This window comes from Sander lucioperca, chromosome 19 (genome assembly GCF_008315115.2).
Source record: "Sander lucioperca isolate FBNREF2018 chromosome 19, SLUC_FBN_1.2, whole genome shotgun sequence".
In the NCBI taxonomy this organism is placed as follows: domain Eukaryota; kingdom Metazoa; phylum Chordata; class Actinopteri; order Perciformes; family Percidae; genus Sander; species Sander lucioperca.
The window spans coordinates 23,482,667-23,500,644 of record NC_050191.1 but is presented as its reverse complement, the minus strand read 5'-3'; the positions used below and the strand labels follow the sequence as shown (position 1 = coordinate 23,500,644).

The window sequence follows — 17,978 nt, the reverse complement described above, 5'->3', positions numbered from 1 at the left end:
TTTTTTTTTTATTTGAGAGGTCACAAAGATGATTGCTGCTTTTGCCACCATTAATCATATCTTATTTATTAATGTTAAAGATGGAACAGGTCAGCACTTTATTTGAAGGGCCACACACACAATGAAGTAATGAAGAAGTAATGTTTAGTTAACAATGATTACAACACTACAGTTCACTTTCTTTAGCCTGTCACTTTAACTACAGATATAGAAGACATGAACATCATTAATAAATCAGAAATCATGATGATTGAAATACCTTAATTGATGCATTAATTAACATATTGTTCCTGCATTAAGCCATGCTTGATATACTATTAATCTTTGTACATGATGTACTGATAGTTCATGAAGTACTACATGAATGAATTCATGCTTTTTCATGCATGAAGTCATACATGAATCCATAATAGTTCATGTACCATTATAATAAAGTGTTAAACCTATTTTATTTGCCCAGGTTTCAAGGTGTTCGTCTCTTTTTTATTTTGTGTCATTGACCTAATACATGGAGGGGGAATGAAATTCCATGCGCGCTGCTTACAGCATTGAAGCATTTCATTTAAAAAATTCAACAGGAACATCTCTCTCCTGTGACAATGTCCCAGTTCAAGTAGTTCCACCAAAAACGGTTCACAGTGAGGTGGGTGGGAACATTGGGAACACTGTTTCTGGAAAGACACAATGCTGTTGAGGGTTTTCTTTATGTAATTACGATGCTGAGAGCACCACAAACCACTAATCTATTCATCTTCATTGTATTGGGGTGGAGGTGGAGAGGATATGGTAAGTCAGTAATGTGAGTGTTTTGCACTTGAGGCCATGAAAAAGGTCTGTCTTCACCCCCAGGTACAGCAGCCAATCACTGGAGTGCAGATTTTTTGCTCAACAGACTTAACAACAAACATCCAAAAATGCACCTCTGCACGCACACACACACTTGAAATCGTGCACATGCATACATATTGCACTTCTCTGGACCCCTGACATTATTTGGGAGCCTTTGGCCTCCTGATCCTCACCATAGCAAATTAACAGCCTGGGAGAGAAATCATAGGATTAGGGAGGGAAAAAAAGCGAAAGGGAAGATAAGAGGAAATGGTTATGGACCAGCAGTGAGATATGAATAGCTCTGAGCCCTGAGAGGCAGACTGCCAGTGTCACTGTGCCTGTGATATACCCAGTAAGTAAAAGTCTGCACCAGTTTTCCTCAGTCATACAGTTTATATGAATATATTTACACATAAATATTTACACGTGCAACATGTTTATTAACACGCAGACACTTTTTTTTCTTTCTCACGAGACTAGACCAGATGTTTGTTTTTCATTGTCATCTGTGTGTTCCTGTGATTTATGTGTTCTATGGCTGACTGCAACAGCAACCAAATATACTTCAGGATAATAATAAAGTTAAAAACTACTGAAAAACGGAGCTCAAACCGTCATAATCTGACTGAACAATTATTTGAGCGATGTGCTCCTTGTACACTGGTGAGTTAAAGCCCTTGTGGATTTCTCCGTTTAAATCTGTACTTGTCATAAAGAGAGAAATGTTCTGTGCATGAAGGGAAGCAGAGAAGTTGGAATGGCTTTTCATCTCTGAGATAATTTGAGATGTGAATTGTGCAGAACAAGCTGCAACTTACTATTTAGATACCTCTCATGTTTTGTACTTTCTGTATTAGAGGTGTTTGGCACACAGGAATGAATCTGAATGATCCTACTAAATGACCGGGTTCACTGACCACATATGTAGCTTTTTGCAGTGGAGCTCCCCTTACTGGTGGCTGAAAGTGCTGACTCCACTCCACTCCGATATGCAGTAAGCTGTTTATGTGTTAAAACGCCTAATTAAAATTTTTTAAGGAAACAATTTGAATCAGCAAGTAGTTTAAATTACTGCAGTTTGTATCTCTGTTGTGCAAATATACGTAGATGCATTTATAGACCTTGTGAGGAAACCGCAGCGTCTTCATTATCATTTGTTTGGAACTGTTTTGTCAACTGCTACTTTGCTGCAGTTTTCAAGATCAAGAATGGGTTTTTGGCGTTTTTTTGTTGTAGTACATACCACTTACAGACAAGGACATCCAATGCTGGGAGGACAACTGTTGCACATGCACATGGCGGCACTTTAACTCTCAACTTCAACCAGGTTGAGTAACTATTAGGTGTCAGTGTGTGTGGCCTCTGCAACTTCAACCACCCCAATCCCACATTGTCTCCTTGACTGTAACTGCAGCAAAGTATGGCTGGTTAAAGTAAGGTCACACAGAGCTGAAAGAGAGGTAAAAGGGGCCCTGAGTGAAAGAACAGGACGCAGTGAGGGAAGATGAAATGGGGAGTACAGTGTATTGGAAAAAGAGTGTCTCCTGGAGTTTCAAAGAGAACAAGAGAAGAGAGAGATGGAGCAAGGTCTCCTGTAGGTTGAGAAAGAGGGAGAGATGGAGAAAGATAGAGGTGTTAGCCACAGGGTAAAAAAAAAAGAGGATGAATAGTGAAAGCAGGGTCACAGCATGGGGCAGAGAGCAGGGAGACACATGACAAGGTGAGATAAGTGCCATTGTGGCAGCAGGGAAGAGGAGGCGACAGAATCTTTCCGTTCTGTCTTCATCTTTCCATCAACCTCTCTTCTTCTGGTGTGTGTGTGTGTGTGTGTGTGTGTGTGTGTGTCTGTGTGTCTGTCCATGTGTGTCTGTGCGTCTGTGTCTGTCCATGTGTGTCAGTGTGTGTCTGTTTGTGTGTGTGTGTGTGTGTGTGTGTGTGTGTCCACAGTGAGGATCCGGCTTGTTCCAGCATGAGGTAAAGCATGGGTGGTGTGCTCCTGTCACAGATTTCATTTGGTTGAAGTCGAGATGGGTGGAAGCAATACGCAGAAACTGTCGGGGTGTTTTGTGTGTGTGTGTGTGTGTGTGTGTGTGTGTGTGTGTGTGTGCGTGTGCGTGTGTGTGCATGCGTTGTGTTCTGTGGGTGGGCATCAACTTCAGTTTGAGATTCAGCCCTTACACAAGCCTGTCCGTCCCTCAGAATACATACTGTTCAGGGATTTTTTTTCAGCACACTATTCACAGCCTGCGATGACTGAAACCTCCTGAGAGATTTAATACTGGGCTCTGTCCAGATGTTACCATTGTAGTCTCTGTTCACGCTCAATGCACGCTGCCATACTGCTTCCCTCGTCTCCTCTCTCACTGAAGAGTTGTTTGTTGCTGTTCTAATGGACCATTTCTGGCGTTTTTTAAAGCGCCAGTAGTCAATATTTCTATTAATATGTTAATGGCCAAACCTGAATTCTGCAGTCCAGGAAGGTTTTAGCAGCTCTTTATTTCTAATTTTATGGCCTGCACCTTTACTGTTTTGGTTTACTCTCACCGCTGTTATCCTGCCAAACGGCAGACGGACAAAGTTAGTGACTAGCTAGGGAACATAGTGGAGTGTTTAGCACAGGACTTGTATTTTTCAATGTGTTTAAGTGGTGAATGTCTGTACACAGGGATAGAGAAAGAATGAAATACAGTACTTCCATCAAAGTACAAATTAAGTTCAACAGTGGCAGCTTGGAGTTACAAACTAGGCACTTCCTGTAGAGCTGCACGGTGGCCAAAAGTAGAAGACTATGGTAGATAATCCATCTAAGAATTTATGTATGTGGCTTTGTATGTTTCCTCTAAGCAGGGTGTTGATCAAAAGTTGTGCTCAGTTGATTTTTTTCCTGAAGATAGACAGGTTAAAAATATACCAGAAATATAACAAAAGGTCAGTAACAATCAGGAGAAGCAGACATTTCCTTCCCAAACTGCCATGGGTATAAACTAAAAAAAAAACAAGAGCTGTCAAGACTTGGTTATTCCTTCATACCCAACCGCTCAGCTCCATCCTTCGATCCTCCATCCCTTTATCCCTCTATCCAACTCCCATCAAACCTCCAGCTGACTGACAGCCGTCCCTGTGAGTCTTCCTTTTGGGAGAAAAAACACACACACACACCAACGCAACCATCTGATCCGATGCCGTGAATGCCCCGACAGCGGTGCCGCTCTCATGTTTTGTTGCGATCTGACAGGCCGGAGTTGGGGTGTGTTAGCTTGTGAATGTGTTCAGGGCTTCAGGGGTCAGAGCTGCGCTGCAGCCTCAAATGCCCAGATGTGTACTCCCCCTGACATGTCTGGCCAAGCGGAAAGCGTCAGGAACAACCTTGCACATGTGCACTTGGTGATAATAAAGACCTGCATGTGCACAGACATACAATTCGGCACGTTGAAGCAGCATGTGGAATTGCTTAAGCTGGTCTAATCAGACACTGGGAGATGAAGTAGGCTTGGTGGAGGAAAAAAAAATCTATGCAGAAAAACAAAAGAAATGACTCCTATTTTGTAGTCGTTGGTTTCATGTTAACATCACCGGTCCAATAAAGCTACAACAACAGGAATTTTAGTATTTATACATCTTCCAACATGTTTAAAGATGGAATTGAATATTTTTTTCTGAACAATATAAATATATACAGATATTTAACCAAACAGTATAACATTGATTGACGTGCACACGAAAAAAAGTCCCAAATTGGCTCAGACACAGTCACTGAAACTTTGCCAAGTTAATTGAGGCAGTCAGTATCAACAAACTGAAGCAGCTTATAGGATGAAAGAAAAGGAGATGAGAAGAGATGAAAATGTAATCCTATAAAGGCAGCTAAAACAGTCAAACTTAAAATCCAATGAAGTTGAAAAATTGCATGCGATAAAGAGAAATGGGGTACAAACACGTACTGCAATGGCAGCAAACTAATCACCAGGAAGAACAATAGCAGAGCAAAGTCAATATAATGAATGTACATGTGTAGGTTTGGTTGGAGGCGCATGAGAGGGAAGACAAAGTTGCTGTTTTCACTTAATTATTTTATTCTGTAGCTGTGACTGTCCTATAAAACTGCACTCCCATTTATTAGCTGCGTATCCAAGGTCTGTTGGAGGTCTTGAGGGCCGTTTGAGGTTTGGAGTCTGGGGCGCGATGCCACGAAGCTGTGAAAACGAGCCCACGATGGGAACAAATTCAAATCTTTTTTAGCAGCGCTCCAAGTTCGCACATCTTTTACACGCTGCCAGAAAGGGCGGAACGACTCCTTTGCCCTCCATATATTGACATCATTGTCCTTTTTTTATGGCTTGTGTACCTTCATTCTCACAGCGACACTGTCACAATTTCTCCTTGAGCCAGCACTTTTCTTTTTTCTTTTTTCTTTTTCCGTCCTACGCAGAGGAACACGTTCTTAAAATCTCACCGAGGAAAAGCGCCAGTCAGCTTTAAGCTGTCCACTAAGTCTAAGCTGTATGTCCACGATATGTCTGTGGCAGTGCTTACTGCTCCGTCTGTTTGCTCAGCCCCCCATTGTAGTTTTTGTATCTTTCTCCTCGTTTACCCTTTTGCTCTTCCTAGAGGAAAAACTCTCTGTTTTACCGGCTTTGAAAGAAAAAGGGGAAAAAAATATTTTATATATTAAATAAGATTTTTTTTAACGGAAAGAAACAGAAGGTAAAGACAGCCGCCTATGGATGTCTGTCAGGTGAGTGTCTGTGTAGAAAAAAAATCAATCCAAGCTGATGAACCAGTAGTTTGGAGTGTATGAAGATTAGTTTTCCCTCCCTCCCTCTCTTTCATTCCCTCTTTGTTTTCCTCCCGCTCTCTCTCTCCCCCTTCTCACACTGTCTCTATCTCTCCCTATTGCCCTCCTCTCCCTCGCTGGCTCGCCTCCCTGTGCCCGCCTGCCTGCTGGAGCTTCCAAACACACAGCTCATTTCTGTCTAGCGGCTCATCGTCTTGCCTGCTCACTGGAGCCTGCTGCTGAAGACTGAGAGGACCTGAGACACGCATGTGGCAGCCTGCCAACCTGTTTGTGTGTTTTGGATCACTGGTGTCTTTATCCAGCAGTTGTGTGTGTGTGTGTGTGTGTGTGTGTGTGTGTGTGTGTGTGTGTGTGTGTGTGTAGATCGGCTGAGGAGCAATAGGGATGAGTGCTGAATGCGCTCAAGTATCGTCTTAATCACACAAGGTCCTCACGAGTGTGTATATGAGACCAGACACATCACCACGTGCAAATGTACACAAATTGATTCTCACCTATTGATTTTTCGATTCTCTGATGCCACCCTCAAACACAGTGTAATGTGTTACCGGGAGTGTGTGGACATGTGTAGGAAGGGAGAATAAGAGAGCCTTCTGGGCGGTAACCAAACAAATGGCAGCCCCATCAGTCTTGGTAATTGAGTTCCTATTTAACTCCGTAGTTTCCTGTGACCAAGAGGAAACTTTTCTATTTTGCATTTCGTTTTGCATTTCCCCGACAAGCTTATTGACTCTGGGTTAGCCCAGGCCTGCTGAATTTAAAAGAGCAGACTTAAAATGTATGGTTGGTTGTGTTGGTTTTCACGCAGCCTATCAAGGTTCTATGAAAAGGTTGTTTTTTTATGGTGCCATTATTACTGTAGATGTATACAAATGTTCACCTTGTACTTGGAAGCCATAGGTATGTATATACTGTATATATTTATTTAAATATATTAAAGGGGTGATAGAATGCAAAACCGATTTTACCTTGTCATAGTTGAATAACGACAGTTCGGTGGTGGGTAAATAGGACATACATAGAAGCTCAAAATCCCACTGATACCCCTATCCTCTGCAAATCTCACATTTTGAAACTGCCGCTGAAAACGGGCAAATCTCAACAAAGCTGGAAGCTGACGTCAGCATCCCAACTCCTAGTCTTTGTCACGCCCCAACATTTGCATAGGCTACACCACTGACCTGAGGTCAGCTTAGTCTTCTGAATCTAGCTAGGTCACGCAGATCTCCAAAGGTCCGCTATTTAATTACTAAATTCACTCCTGAGACTTTTTTATGCAAAAAATCAACTATGTACAGGTCAAATATGGGCCGTTTGGCTAATTGCAAATTTTGTCCGACTGTGTGTCGCAGTCAGCAGGAGCTCAGCAGGCTACGTGACAGCGGCCGGTGCTGCCTCGCCGCCCGGCGTGTCCTACTTCATAGACTCGCTGTGAGCTAGCTGGATCTCCGTCACGAAGGGAAGCCCGCGGCGCTCCATACCCGCGCAAAGTCACCGGTTCTGGGTTACTGGACTACAAAATGCCTAGGCCCTGATGGAGCTCCAGGGCCTGCAGCTAGCCGCGATTCATAGGATTGAAGGGACAGTAGCAGCTAACGAAATCTCTAATGTTCACAAAAATGCATTAAATTGAAATCGGACACCATAGTTAGCTTTATAAGACCTTGGGGTAGATGTTATATAAGTGGCGTGATGAAATTCAAACTGTAAATATACTTTAGTTATGCCGAAAGTGAAGCTAACTAGCCGCGATCTGTACACATAGGATTGAAGGGACAGTAGCAGCTAACGAAATCCCTAGCTAATGTTCACAAAAATGCATTAAATTGAAATCGGACACCACTGCTTTTAAAGGGAATGTGAGATAACGCTCTGATTGGTTTATTGCACGTTACGCCCAAACCACACCTTGGGTAATGTAGCTACTTCAGACCAACCCATTTTAGATTTGCATTGGGCGCAAGAGTCATTTATCCCGCCGGTATAATAGTAACCGCGCCCGAGATCCGCCCACAAAGCTACTTGTGTTTGGCGTTTGATACTTGCGTTTCAGATCGTTAAAATAGGGCCATATGCCTCTTAGTTCCAAAGAGGCTTTGATTCAATCTTGGCTCTTATTTAATTGTGGAAACCTTCCCTGATAGCCTGCTTTCTACCACCTCTTTCCTTCCTTTGTCCACCCCAATCATCCTCTTCCCCCATCCTCCTCCTGTTCCTTTGTCCTCTAGGTGTAGCGGAGGTGATAGTTCTGGTGGGAGGGCGTCAGGCGATCGGGATGAACCAGCGCTCCCTGACAGCCGTCACCTGTTTTAACCCCCAGAGCAGTAAGTGGTACCCGCTGGCCAGCCTGCCCTTCTACGACCGCGAGTTCTTCAGTGTCATCTCGGCGGGAGACAACATCTACCTGTCAGGTGAGCTAAATCGCCCACTGCAGAAGCACAATTGTAGCTTTCCTGCTGCAGTTATTTAGTGGCACAGAGCAGGAGGACAGTAGACGCCATCGGTTTATCTCACTGCAGCAGTGAAAGGTTATTCCTGCATCCAGGAACATTTCACATACATTCAAATTGAGTACATTATCATACAATTGGTTCAAATGAATATTGTAAATACACTCATTGGCCTTTAAAATGTAGTCTTCAGATTTAAAAGATAGAATACACCAATTATTTTCCCACTTGTGTCATTCAAACATCAGGCTGATTTTGCCGTACCTACATAGTTTCTTGCCACGCTAGCGGCAGGTCTCTATGGATGGCAATGTCAATCAGTCGGTCCACCCACCCCTTTGGTCTGGACTGAATTATCTCAACAACTATTGGATGGATTGCCATAACACATTGTACAGATATCCATGGTCCCCAGAGGATGAATCCCACTGACTTTTCCGGGGAAACATATAGGTTGACCTTTTGTGGTTTTTAGTGAAATGTTTCAGCAGCTATTAGATGGATGGCAATGGAATTCAGTACAGACATTCATAACTTCCAATTTGTCCAATACTTTTGTTTATGACTAAATACCTGTAAAATTAATGACACCAACCTCAGCTATGTGTGTTTGTTAATTAGCAAACGTTAGCATTAGTGAACATTGCTAGACATAAAAATGTTAACATTGTCATTGTGAGCATGTCAACATGCTAACATTAGAGCCTCACAGAGCTGCGAGCATGGCTGTAGTCTGTAGTCTGGTTATAATAAAACTCCACACCGTTCCCCAAAGTTTTCAGACTTGACATGAAGAGGTGATGAACAGACATTCCCTCTCTTGATTTTATCATGGAAACAAATTGATTTTTAAGGTAAAAAAGACCAGAAAAATCGTGTCCCTGACCTCGTTTGATAAAGTCCCATTCATCATACTGAATCTTGACAAAGTTCTCCACACTTTCATTCATAAACACTTAGTGAGGACATTTTCACTTTATGACAGATATAATTCGACAAAGTGAAGCTAACCGGGCCAACGCCGGCTTCTTGTGACCTTTGCAGAAACAGTGTAAGAGTTCTAAAGCGGGGGCTGCCCTCACCGCATTCTCATCTGTTGCTTTGAAAACTCAGCCTTTCCCATCACTGCAGACAACCTTGAAGTATTTCTTTTCAGAAAAGTCCTTATTATATATAATGTCTTTCCTATTTACCTTCTGTGGAGCATTTTCTTGAACTTTTTTTTTTTTACTGTTTGTGGCTTTACAGTCGCTGCAGTGTTCTGCAGTTTATTTTGTTCCATAGTGGCATGGTGTACACTCTGTAACTCCTTCAATGAAACATCTTTAAGTTGCTCCTCCAGAGCTACACTGAATTTCTCCCTCCACGGTCCATTTGTGTGAGAATCCTGCACGGCACTCAGACTCTGACATTGCACCGCGGAAATTCAGCGGGATTTGTCCTGCGTGTACCTTTCCTCTCCCTCTTTTCATATAAATGTAAATTTGTGTTTGGGCATTGGAACAGGTATGCATGTGTCCGCTGGGATTCAGACAGCCAGTGGGGAAATCAGAAGTGTTCTAGCCAGCCAATCAACAGGCTCCGGTCTGTAACCTTCCTCTCACTCTGAGTAGGGTCACTGAGTCACTGCTGGTGTTACATGTCAGACTACACAGCTAACTGGGCTGTTTCGAAGAGCTCTGAAACACGTACAGTCTTGAGGGTTGGCTGGTTGACTAGTCAACACAGCAGCAAAACAACTTTCAGTCAGTTGGTGTGTCACTTTGTTTTTTTAAATCTGTGGAAAAACACACCCTAGCAGGGGAGATTTCAATATAGAAAATAGTTTGAAGAAATAAGGAATGTTGTCATTATCATATGACTTGATGCCAACAGTTTGCATGTATATATAACCTCCCTGCTATATACCAGGTAGAAGTCATACAGACCTTTTCAACCAGACCTATTAGCTCCAGGTACTAATGGTACTAAAACTAGAGTAGGAGCTAAAAGTTCCTTTTGCACTTCTGTTTGCGTTTCCACTGCAATTGAAGAACACTTCATGATTAAAAAAACAATGGTGAGAATTTGACACAAAGACTTACTTACTGTACGTCTAAGTGGATGTAATGAATGAACAAAGAGGTGGAAAAGGAGCCTGAGTGCATGACTCTCAAGCAGATCCTACAGGAAGTCGAAACCCAGGAAAAGTTCCTGAGTTCCTACAAAGGTTAAAAATCACCCTACATACCCACTTTAATAACTCTTTTTCTATACATTTCAGGGGGCACAGAGTCTGGTGTGATGCTGGCTGATGTATGGTGCTACATGTCCCTGCTTGACAACTGGAATCTGGTGTCCCGGATGACCGTGGCCCGCTGCAGACACAACAGCCTGGTATATGACGGCAAACTCTACACCATCGGAGGACTGGGCGTATCAGGGAACCTGGACCACGTGGAGAGGTATGGGTCACATAAAATCAACAGCAGCCCGTCTCCGAACATCAGGCCCCTCCGGCGGCTCCCAGCCGCTCACCGCGCAGTCCTATACAGCTCCGACCCCAGAGAGGGAGCTTGTGTGTGTGTGGACGATTCTGCAAAAGTAGGTGGATGCTGAGCAATCCAGTTTGAGCAAATAAATATTCACTCTGCGCAGCAAAACGTGGCAGATGGTGTGGCATGCAGTAGTGCGGTGCAGCATATTGCAAAAGTGGTTGGACAGGTTTGTTAGCATTTTCTGTGAGAGCAAAAGGTGCAGAGGAATGAATCTAAGCCAGAGCATATTAAACGGTCACAGCTGTGAGTGTTGTTGTGGAGCGACGGAGCGCCTCTTATTTGTCGTAGAGTGGTGCATGAGTGAGAGGATTTGCTTTCAGAGAGCAGAGTGGTGTACTGTGTCTGATTCCATCCACTTCAACATCGACACATCAGCGACACTTCATTTGAAGGTCGCCCATAGTGGCCTATTCAGCTAGGTCTCTTTCGTCTTGTTTCTTTCTGTATTTGTTGAAACTCTTCAGTACTAACCCAACCAATCCAATCAAATATGAATACAATACAATACAATTCTGTTACTGGATTGACTATTTCATGCCTAAAATGTTTTCAGAAACACATTTTAGTGTCAGGTTTAGCTGTAATTTTAGGAAAGTTTGCGACCCGGCCACCATTTTCTTTCCTGCTTCAAAACGGACCAAGCACCGCCCCAACTTGCATGTGTTGTTACGTTGATCTGATTGGTTGTAGGTCTATCTAATTGCAACCAAAGGCATTTTTGTCTGCGCCGTTGAAAATTACCTGAGAGGTATTTGCAAATTATTTTGGCAATGCCAGGCTACTATAAAACTAGACATAGACAGTGTCCTCAAGGAGTATAATGAATTCCTCGTGGCAAAGAACATGAATAGGGATTGTCCAGATTTAATCATTTGATTCATATAGCTTGAGTTTTGCACTGCTCCCCATTTCTTATTTTTCCCTGTAACCTGGGCTGATGAGTGTGTTTCAGCAGAGAAAGGGGGTTACCTCCCCTGAACGGCAGAGCGAGAAAACCAAAGCAATCAAAAGAACATTACTGAGTATATTAGAGCAGGCCGCTGCTGCTCATTACCTAGCAGCTCAATTGATCTCCAAAGCTGTTCGCAATGCACAACAGTCCTCCAAATGAAACAGCCTAATTTGATATTTCCCCGTAATGCTGCCATACAGTGTCGTTATGACAGGGGGTAGATGGAACATTTGCCCCGTAATGGAAACGCATTTGATTCCTCTGTCTCTGAGCTGCTTAATTTGAGAGCTGCCGCTGCATCTAGGGCATTCACAGCTCCAAAGAAATGAGCGTTTCACCGTGTTATGTGTTTGTATGCGTTTCTCCGCCTGTGCCCTTGTGTGCGTTTTTGTGCAATCATGAAGCTTCTCCGAGGCCCTCAGCAACTGGACTCAATTATCAGCACTGTAAAACTTTAACCTACTTTGCCTCTCTCTAAGAACTGCCAGAGGCCTCCTCTGCTTGGTATTACTGCCCCAGTGCTGCACTCTCGAAGCTTACACCAGCTCGGGATAAATAACCCCCCCACACACCGAACAAAATAGTTGAACTCTTAATAGTTAGGAAGAAAACACATGGTGCTCCATCTGAAGCAACAATAACACAAGGTCAGGGTCATATTCACCAGCCTTATGCAAAAGCTAAAAGGTCTCCCAAGCTGTTTGGGCAAATTGTCAGAGCAGTCAACGGGCTTGTTTCTAAGCAACCCATGCTTTTAGTTTGTCTTTTTCAGAAACCGCTACGTGGAGCGAAAGTCCAAATTGAGTCAAATGGTCTAAAGACTCACGATTTTGGGAATGGAATGCATAAATACATAAAGATTTGTGCTTTTAGAGAGGGCACAGACATACAGAGGAACATTTGTGTGCCTGCTGATGTATTATATTGAAATTCCAAGAGTTTTTGTGATTAATTTTGTATGATAATGATTACGAATGCATTATTCATTATGGTTGAGATTTCCATGTAAAATGTGTTATTTGGATAGTCTACCTTTTTCCTGACAAAATGTGTTGACCTGCTGTGAATGCCTCTACTATCGACTTTGTTGATGAAATGTAGATTAATTAGCTGGCAAACGCTGGCAGTGTGAGCTGCATGCACCTTTATGGAGAACAGAACATCTAACTATCTATGTTTAATGTGAAGAGGGGGACAGCTGTTACTACGGAGTAACAAAGGAACTACTTTAAAATACCCTAGCATTGGTATTGTTAAATCTTCAATGAGAAACATGTGATATGCTTGTAGACAGCTTTCATATTCAGATATCAGTCTGCATGCTTCTGGAAATATAGTACATCTTTTCTTTGTTGAGTCTGTGAAGTAGGGGTGTCCCCGACTAAGGATTTACACATTCGAATCAGAATTGTCGAATCTTTATATAGTCGACTGATAGTCAAATCATCTATGTGTGTGTGTGAATGGGTTGGGAGGGGCACGACACTAGTCAGCAGGAGGGTAAAACAATTTTTTATTTTCTTTTTCAGACTGACGACGGCAGTTCATCTAGTAGATGAACTGCCGTCATCAGTCTGATACTGTGGGTGGATCTAGAAAAAAGACGAACATATTTTAAGTCCCAACATATGATATTGCTATTTGTAAATTAAAAGCGCCATTCTATATGAAAGAGTGAACCGTCTTTATTGGTAATAAACTTACCCGTTTTAAGTGGAAAGCCATGTTTGTTGTTGACGAGTGGTAGGACATGAGCTGTTGGCACAACTTGCATTTTACTTTTTTTGGATCATCTTTTACCATTTCAAAGTGCATCCACACTTTAGATTTTCTTTTTCCAGACATTGTTAAATAACGTTAATACCTGCCGCCAAGATGCTCCTCTTCTGTCACGGATCGGGGAAAGTGAAACTTAAATCTGTCACAGGGGTGGTTGGATTTACACACACACACACACACGTAAAAAATATTTATTGAACGCTGCTTTCTTTTCACAGTTTTTTTTTACAGCATTATCTTAATTAAAGGCTGTATATAACTTAATATAACTGTACAAAACCAGTAGTTCTTTGTGAAATTAGACATTGAGCACCCCCATATTGCCAAACTGGTATGATCCTTGTTTCATAATAACACACGTGAAGATTCGACTGTGAGATTGGTGGTCGAATCAGGCTCCGCATATCGATGCATCGAATCTTCGACTATTCGGGGTCACCCCTACTGTGAAGCAAAACTAATGTAGTGGGTTATGCATAATTTTCATTGAAAGTTTTGTCGAGAATTTACCATTATGAACATAGTTCTCTACTTCAAACATATTTTTGAAAACACGGTATTCATTAGGACTGAATGACAATGTGGTCAGCTGTTCCACAAGCATAAATACCCATGCTCAAGCCATAATGCACATTTAAACCTTTGAGCAATACCGCTTTTAGAAACCCCCCCTTTTTTAAAGTAAGCGCTACAAGAGCTGTTCAATAATCCCACATCACTTCTGTGATTCAAGTGGTATTTATCTCTGTAGACATGTAAACAATGAAGAAATGAGGTGACAACAAAGACAGCATAATTGCTTGTCTTTGTCATGGACTCCAAAAACTACATCGATGAGTCTCACTGACAGCTGAATATTGCCACTTACCAACAACAATGTCACATAAATCCTTTACCCAACCTGAAGCAAGACCTCACATGCATGCTCAATTGAGCTAAGGATTAGGGTTAGACAACTTTAAAAAAACAACATTGGTACATTAAAGTGAGACCGTAGCTTATCATTTGGAGAAAAAAAAAAATTAGAACGCACTCTTAATGATTCCAATACACTCAGGGGGTTTGCTGTTGCCACTTTACTTAGTCTGGTATAATTAGAAGCTCATGGCTAATACGTAATTTTAGCAAACTTAAGATAGATTGTGTTACGTAACTGAGTTAATTCGCTAACTTTTTCAGGCTTTTATCGCTTGTGCTACTGTTACGCTAGGTTTACCATTGTTACCTCTGGCGAGAAGGTTATGTTTTCGGTACAGTTTGTCTGTCAACAGGATTACGAAAAAACTACTGGCCTGATTCTTATGAGTCTTGGTGGAAGGCTGTAGCATGGGCCAAGGAAGAAGCGATTGAATATTGGAGCTGATCCAAATCATGGGGCAGATGCAGAAATTATTTTTCACTTTTGTTAACATTGCGAGATAGGGGCGGTTGTGCTGCCTTCATGTGGTGTGGGAATTATCAGAAAAATGATTTTGCTACTGGGAAAAATTCACACTGCATTAACATTGTGAGACGGTGCATGCATGGCTGAGGTCTGCGCTCTGAGTGCCCTTCTAGTTCTGTAATTGCCACTCGATACCACTATTTAGCAAAAGTTACATAGACTTGTTTTAACTGTATACACTCATCAGGTTTTGAGTGGGTTATCAAAAATTGGTGAGGCTCGAGAAAACATGGTGAAATAATTTATGATTTAATCCACTGACTTTCTGTCAAAACCAATGGACTGAGTTCTGAATAGTAATATATTCCAAGATAAAATATTTAAACGATGTGAAGGAGACAGCACATTGGCAAGTTTTGCACCTGAATATGCATGTTTGTGTTGCGGAGGAAGAATAAACTATTTTAAAGCTTAAGGAGTATTTTTAGTCAAATCAACTCAAAAGACTATAAGGTGCTATAGATCATACACAATCTCAACGACTTGGAGAAGAGCTTGACAGATTAACAGCAACAGTGTATTTCATAAGACTCATCAACAGGAGTTTATTTAAATCCTCAGATTTATTTTTTCTGTAACCAGACAGCACAAAAGCACAATTATTTAAATTGTAAATTTAACCCATTTCTCTGTTAATGTCTAAATGAATGTATGTTCTTGAGTTTTGAACTTTCATAAAGATCTACACAAGCCAAAACTTTTTTTCTTCTTCATATGAACCGCAGTGTAACTAAAAGGCTAGTTTTATAACCTTGGCATTGCTCCTGCTCCTACGAAAGAGGGCCTGAAGTTTGCATACATTGAAACCTTAACATTTCATATTTGAACTAAAGTTCGTAAAGGTTACATATGAATCATTACATAAATCTCATAGCTGAAAAAACAATTTGAATCACTTCCAGGCCACTTCTGAAACCATTTGTTCATATCTGCTTTGATAAATGAGCCTCATTAACTGCTGATCCTTTATTTTGTAGCTAACTACCAGATTTGGCAGGTATGGCTCTGCTGTGAGACACAGTTGGCTCTATTACGGCCAAAACTCTAAAGATAGGAGGGATTCCGACAGGGAGGGAGCCAGTCCACAGCAGGACTAAACCCTGGCTAGTGGAGATAAGGGAACTGTTACTCAAGCCTTTTTTGTGTCGCCTCTGCACAAGGAGTAATAACTGCACAGGTCTTAAGTGCAGTTGTAATATCGAGAGCTAATAACATTCAGATATCATTAGTCATTGTATGTGAATGGCTGCCTTGTTTGATATGCAGATGGCTGGTGGGGATTGCATTTGAAGGCTGGGGAATGGCATGAAACGGTACGACAGCCAGAGTTGATTTCTCTGCTCATGGAGTGATTGATGCGGAGATTGTTTACACACGCAGCCAATCTTTTTCATTGTGTATGCTCCCGCATTTCTTTACTCACCTGTGTGTTCCTGTACTCAGTATACAGTATGTACTCAGTGGTCTCATTGGTCGCTTTTAAGATGATGTTGATTGACTTGGAGGCAGCCACATCTGGCTGTAGATGTTTTGCCTGATATATTTAGGATTGTGGTGGACTTTGAAGGATTTGCTGCTTTCAGTTGTTTCATGTTTTTAGTGTTTTTGTGTATTTTGTGTTTGTATGTATGTGTGGTTGTAATGCTGCCTGTCTTGGCCAGGACATGGGATTTTTAATCTAAATGAGTCTCTTTTAAAAAATAAAATAAGATATATACATATGTATGCCCCACACTTGTGTTTATTTGTGTGTCCGTCTGTCTGCATATATCAGCCGGCCTCAGCCAAGGTCTCTCACCTTCCAGGCCTGGCTCTCGGCACCCTCGACTCCTCATTTGCAGTCCTTCCTGCCTTCCCTCGCTCCCCATCTCTCCATCCATCTCCTTGAGGGTTTCACGCTCCTAACCGTGAAATTCACCCACATTCACAATTATGTCTTCAATCAGAGCCATCTCAAAGCTAGTAGGATGCAGCCTTTCTTTGGGAACAGCAGGAGGTCCCAATCAGCACTCAAAGGACTGAGCAGGCTTATTCCTGTCCTCGCTCTCTACACTAATCACTGACAGATTTTTAGGGATGGGAGCAGTCGAGTTCAGAAGGCTTTTAACTTGCAATCAGGTACCCTGGGCCTGCATGCTCCTCAGCATGTTGATCCTTTAGCAAACCAATATGATTGCAGATATTGAATAATTCATGGGTGTCTAATGATGTGTCAATCACAGATGGTTTTGTTTTATTTATTGCGCACTATGCACAGGTTTGTGCATCCTCCAAGCTCTATTGCAAGTTAATATTGCATGAAGACTGTTAGCAACATGACACTGAGTACAGCAACGAGCTATTCTCATCAGGGATGTTGTGATGTTTGGCTAACAAGTCTGGAAGAGAGAAGAGCAATTTGCAAAAATGATGTTCTCTGGCTTTTTTTACGCCTTTTCAAAATAAATTGCAGTGCATTTTATATGTGCCCGTAAAATCTGTGGAGAAAGCTCCATTGTTCATGTGTTGTTTTTCAGGTTCATTAACTGGCACATTTGTTGTTGTGTAAGCGTCCTAGCACTTTACCACTGTGTATAGTTATTCAGTTGTCTGTGTACACCGCCGCTTGGTGATTGTGAAAAATGATGTTTTTTCAAACTTTGTGAAGGTTGCTGAGCTCCACTTGAGTGGTCAGCCTTGCTCTGACTTAACCGATGCTTTTATCTTACTCTTAACATAACCCTCCATCTATTTCTAACATTTTCCTTTAAGTGGCGTTAAACTTTTGACCAGTATTATGGGCTGTTGCTTCAAGAATGTTGGCTTAGTCTGACGAAAAAGGAGGTGAATCGTAATGCCTTCAAAACCTTGAAGCATTGAATGGCTCCCGGGAAATTTCCGCTACTCAACCATGACCAAGAACATAGGCTACAGCGAGATGGAGATTCCAGCGGGGGGTTTCATCACACCTTGCGCTGCACACAGTTGAAGTCTTCTGTGGGCGGCTCCGTGAACTGACAAGTCCTTAAGTACTTGATGTCTGCGGGCGGTGTACACGCTGGGTTGCCAGTCACCCAGAGAAAGGTCCCGTTCTGTGAGACTCCAGGGGTGGGAGACACCCCACGTCGCACTCATAGAAGGACGAGGCTACATGTGCTCTTTGAGTTGTGGCGAGGCAGGGTTTGCCTCCTGGCTGCCCGTGTGAGTGCGC

General features: G+C 42.2%; 1 protein-coding gene across 5 annotated transcripts in view; it reads left to right on the top strand.

Annotated features, from left to right (window-relative positions):
• Positions 1-17,978, top strand: part of LOC116041995 (kelch-like protein 29) — a 219,684-nt gene that overhangs the window by 166,592 nt on the left and 35,114 nt on the right. For all 5 annotated transcript variants that reach the window (XM_031288114.2, XM_031288115.2, XM_031288119.2 and 2 more), the window contains 2 exons: positions 7,855-8,037; positions 10,340-10,520. In XM_031288114.2, the coding sequence (XP_031143974.1) occupies positions 7,855-8,037; positions 10,340-10,520 (364 nt within the window). The remainder of the gene's footprint in view (positions 1-7,854; positions 8,038-10,339; positions 10,521-17,978) is intronic.